Source organism: Nestor notabilis, unplaced genomic scaffold (assembly GCF_000696875.1).
Source record: "Nestor notabilis isolate BGI_N333 unplaced genomic scaffold, ASM69687v1 scaffold24722, whole genome shotgun sequence".
NCBI lineage: Eukaryota > Metazoa > Chordata > Aves > Psittaciformes > Psittacidae > Nestor > Nestor notabilis.
In genome coordinates, this window is record NW_009917337.1 from 10,349 (window position 1) to 14,827 (window position 4,479).

General features: G+C 39.1%; 1 protein-coding gene across 1 annotated transcript in view; it reads left to right on the forward strand.

Annotated features, from left to right (window-relative positions):
* The first annotated feature begins 1,474 nt into the window (after positions 1 to 1,474).
* The window catches only part of FN3K (fructosamine 3 kinase), a 6,587-nt gene continuing 3,582 nt past the window's right edge, over positions 1,475 to 4,479 (forward strand). The window contains exons 1-3 of the mRNA XM_010009183.1: positions 1,475 to 1,730; positions 2,785 to 2,936; positions 4,280 to 4,371. Coding sequence (XP_010007485.1) covers positions 1,590 to 1,730; positions 2,785 to 2,936; positions 4,280 to 4,371 — 385 coding nt within the window. The 5' untranslated portion in view covers positions 1,475 to 1,589. The remainder of the gene's footprint in view (positions 1,731 to 2,784; positions 2,937 to 4,279; positions 4,372 to 4,479) is intronic.

Here is a 4,479-nt window from a genome sequence, read left to right on the forward strand (position 1 = left end):
CCATGCCATCTCCTCACACCTCACCAGTGCAGTTGGGGTTTCCTTGGGGATCTGGCCTTGGTGCTGAACCGATGCTGACCAGTTTCATGGCCCTCTGTTCCTTCCAGCCCATCTGCAATGCTTTGGAGTTGTTTTACTTCCAGTGTTTGGAATTACACTGTTTGAAGTTGCTTGACTGGAACAAAAATGTTAGGAAACCAGGCTTGTTGCCTGTGTGTTACTAGTTAAATATCGATCCAGCATGGAAGCAAACAGAAGCCTTTCCTGTCTCTTGGCTGCTATTAAGTGATGCAATATATTTGGATTAATACACTCCTGTTTCTGTTTTAACAAAAAATGAAATTAAAAGAATGTTGGAAGAAATATTACAGTCAGTAACTACTGGTGTCTTCACTGGAAACTGTAGGAGAGAAGTCTATGGCATCCTAGACTGCAAATATATTGGGTTCAGTAGTAATACTGTGGATGAAGACGGATAGTGCAACAGTGGTAACAGAATTCAGAATTCCCTGCAGAGGTGGTAGGCATTGCTGCTCCAAGAACAGCCTTTTCCATGGATTGGAATGTGCTAAGAGTCAGTCATCAAACCAAATATGTTTTCTTTATACAGGCATATTAAAACAAATACTGCAGTGTCTGAGTTGCAACATCTTTTCAAAGTTTAAGAGAACGTGTTTTAAAGGTTTGACATTATATAACTGAAGGTGTCAGCGCACTTTGCAAGCAGAAATTGATTAAATTCAGTAGTACATAACGGATCTTATTTCTGTGTGTTAGATTGTAAAAGGAGATAAAAAGGTGAAATGAAGGCAAAAGATCATGTTAAATCTGGAGAAGCATATAGGAACAGTATCTAAACTTCTTTATTACCAACTTGATGTTTTTACTGTGAATTTTCACCAGATAATGTTCAGCCCTGAGCACTTTGCTATGTCACTGACGTGAGGATGCTTTCAGGCAATAAAAATCTCTTCCGTCTCTTACAAGAGATGGAATTCTGTCCCAGGAAGGGAAAGCATTCTAAAGATCTCCGCAATGACAACAGAACTCCACACAAAGCAACTACAAACAGAGGAAAAAACCCACCAACCTTTGCGCATATTTCTGGTGGCTGAAATTACACCCCTGTGGGCTGGAACTTTGGTTTTCTTGCTGTAAATAACCACAGCACAGCGTATGTGCGCAATTTGTATTGTTGCGCTGAGTCTCCCTCTAGTGGCTTGTCTTAGCAATGCTTCCCCAGGGCGAGCAGAGAGCTTAAAAAAGAAAAACGGGTCCAAACTACAAATACCAGCAGCTCCCAGCACAGTGGAGAGAGGACCCAGGACACACCTCCCCGTTTTATTCTAGCAAATATTTCTAAATATTTTTATTTTTCATGTAATTACAGCTCACGGGAAACAGCATTTTGGAACATTATCTCTGGATTTGCCTTTTTTTTTTGGCTGCTGGTTTGTTTTGTTTTGTTTTATTTGGTGGGTGGACCCTTCTACCTCATAGTGGAGTGACAGTGAAAGAAGGACCCAAACCTTTAATCTTGTTTTGCAGTGGATTTAGCAGAAAGCAGCTGCAGCAGCCTGGAAACTACCATGGAAAAGATCCTGAAGTCAGAATTGAAAACATCCGTCCTGAAGGCATTTGGAAGCTCGGGAGGAGGGTACATTAGCCAAGGCCAAGCCTATGAAACAGACAGTGGACGAGTATTTGTTAAAGTCAACCACAAACCTCAGGTTAATGCAGATATTTAACTACTAATATTACTGTGTGTAGAGAGCTTTTTATTTTAAAAACTCCTGATTGTTAATGATTTAGAGTTCTGCATTTTCAGGCTGACTTTGAATTATTCCAGTTTTAATTTCCAATTTCTTTTAAAAGCTGTTGTCTATTTTATGTGAAATATTAATGTGCAATAGGCTTAGTTAATGCAACATGAGATGTAATGCAATGTGATAACCCTCAACAACAGGAATTGGCATTGCAATATGTAAAAGGAAAGCAAAGTACAGAGCTGTTGTTGTAGTACTTAGCATTTGGAAAAGCCTAGAGCTGAATTTGCATTCGCAGCATTCCTTTTTGTGTTTCAATTGGGAATAGTGGGAGGGAGGAAACAGGGTGCCAGTGCTAAAACTCATGAGTTATTTTTAAAGCTACAGAGTTTCAACCTTCACTATTGCTTTCTGTATTTATAGCAGTAAGATTCTTGCAATTTTTCAGGCCAAGCTCTTGACTTTTCTATTACTAAATGAATACTGAATTGCTTTCTGTTACACCACAATGCATCAGGAATTTGCTTTACCAATATCAAAACCATCCTAAATCTGCTACGAGGAACAGCGTATTTACTTCAAAAATAAAGAGTACAGGCTTAATATTTGTACTGTCATCTCCACCTAGTGGCCATTGACCTGCATGGAAAGGGGAACCAGATGAAGGGTTCAGTCTTTGACTTCATTTAATAGTGGTCATCTGTGGGTTTGAAGGAAGTGGTCTTGGGTATCACCCTCAGAGATACTGTTACATCTCTGTAGTTTGGTACGTCCATATGCAACTGGAAATTATGGTGAAATGTGATGTATCCTACTACATTGGAATGAAGTTGGGGAAAAAAAGAAGTTAGAGTTAAGGTACTGAAGTCTCCCTGTGTGGAGTGAAACCTTGCTGCAGCTACATTTTTTAATCAAGATAATTTAACTCCTTGTAACTTAGTAAACAGGGCTATTTTTTCCAAGGTACTTGTTGCAGATATCCATAGTTTAGCCCAAGGATATTCTTATTCCCTGACAGGCTAGAAAAATGTTTGAAGGAGAAATGGCGAGTTTGGAAGCTATTCAGAACACCAGTATTGTGAGAGTGCCTCACCCTATCAAAGTAATTGACCTACCTGGAGGAGGAGCAATGTTTGTCATGGAGTACCTCAAGATGAAGAGCCTCAAAAGGTGTGTCTGGACATCTCTTTTTCTTTCTACTGTATTTTGGGGCATGTTTTCAGACAGAAAACTTTGACAAGAATCTCTCTATTCTCTCAGAGCTTATATCTGTTATGATCCATGCTTTTGTGTGTGTATATATTAAAAATACATATATGTACCTATATATATGTGTGTGTATACACTACTTCCCCATATTTTGCTCCTCCCTGGCCCTGTACCTGCAGCAGAAATGGCATGCTATTGCTAGCCTAGAGCTTTATGTGCTGCTCATCGTGTGCTGAGATGCTACCAAAGTGAATGAGATAATGGCTGAGTTTAGCCCATTTTTCTCTCATGAGATTATTCATTTGAGTTTTGTTTAAACTTACAGGCTTACTATGTCTTTGAAAGCCATGCTTCTCTAAGTATAATCTGCCAGTATGATTAAAGTCAGTCAAAAAGGTCAAAGGCACTAAGGCGAGGAAGAACTAGATGGATAGATAACATGAAGTTCCATTTTTGTCCATCAGCCAACCTGAACATGGAATTCAGGAGTCATAGGCTCCTGAACATGGGCTTTCAGGAGTTAACTGCTTTGTTCTGGGCCTTTATAGGGACACAGTAATGCCTAAGGCTCTTCTGGTGTTGGTTTTTTTTTTTATTTTGGTGTGGTTTGGGTTTTTGTTTTCTGTTTTCTTCTTCCCCCCCCCCCCAATCTGTATAGTTTTATTTGGAGAATAAAAGCAATTCCACACCCTCCCAAACAGTCCATTCCAAAGCATCCCACTGGTCCCATGAAAGATTTTCTAGTGTCTAACCTCAGTCCTCCTGCTTGCAATTGTAAACCCATTATTTTCTATCCATTCTGGGCACGGAGAAGAAATTAGTTTCCATCCTTGTAGCTTCTGTTCAGATGTCTGTGCAGTATTGTAACTGCTTTTCACTTGTCTGTCTTCTGCATTAAGCAGCCTCAACTCAGTCCTTGTCTACGGCTTCTTTTTAGACTTACCATTATTACTGCTATTCAGCTGATCTCAAAGTACAAGGCCCACAAGTAAATACCATGTTCTGTGGTTCATGTGGAGCTGATAAGGACGTTTATTTGATCCTCCTGCTCTCTATGCTCCTGTTTATACAGTCTTGTGTTCTGTTTATCTTTCTTGCAAGAGCTTTGTCTTAGGTTCATTTCATTATCCGTTACAACCTGTTTCTTAGGAGTTGTCATTTGCTCCCCGTTATGCACTTGTGAAGTTAAGATTAAGGTTCTGTATTTGTTAGAACTATACTTGATCATATTTAACTGAGTGGTTTTTTCCCCTGTAATATGTTGTTCACTTGTCTTCTTTCATTTTTGTTTTTTGATCCTACAGATACTTTTCAAAGCTTGGAGAGCAGATAGCAGATCTCCATCTTTATAACCAGAAACTTGGAGAGAAATTGAGAAAGGAGGGAAACACAATTGGTAGAGTATTGATAATCATGCACTAAATTTAAAAAAAAAGTAATTTATTTGGCTAGTGGTACAGTGTTGCATTATAAGTTTAATGATAATTAAAGTCAGTGCTGGGAC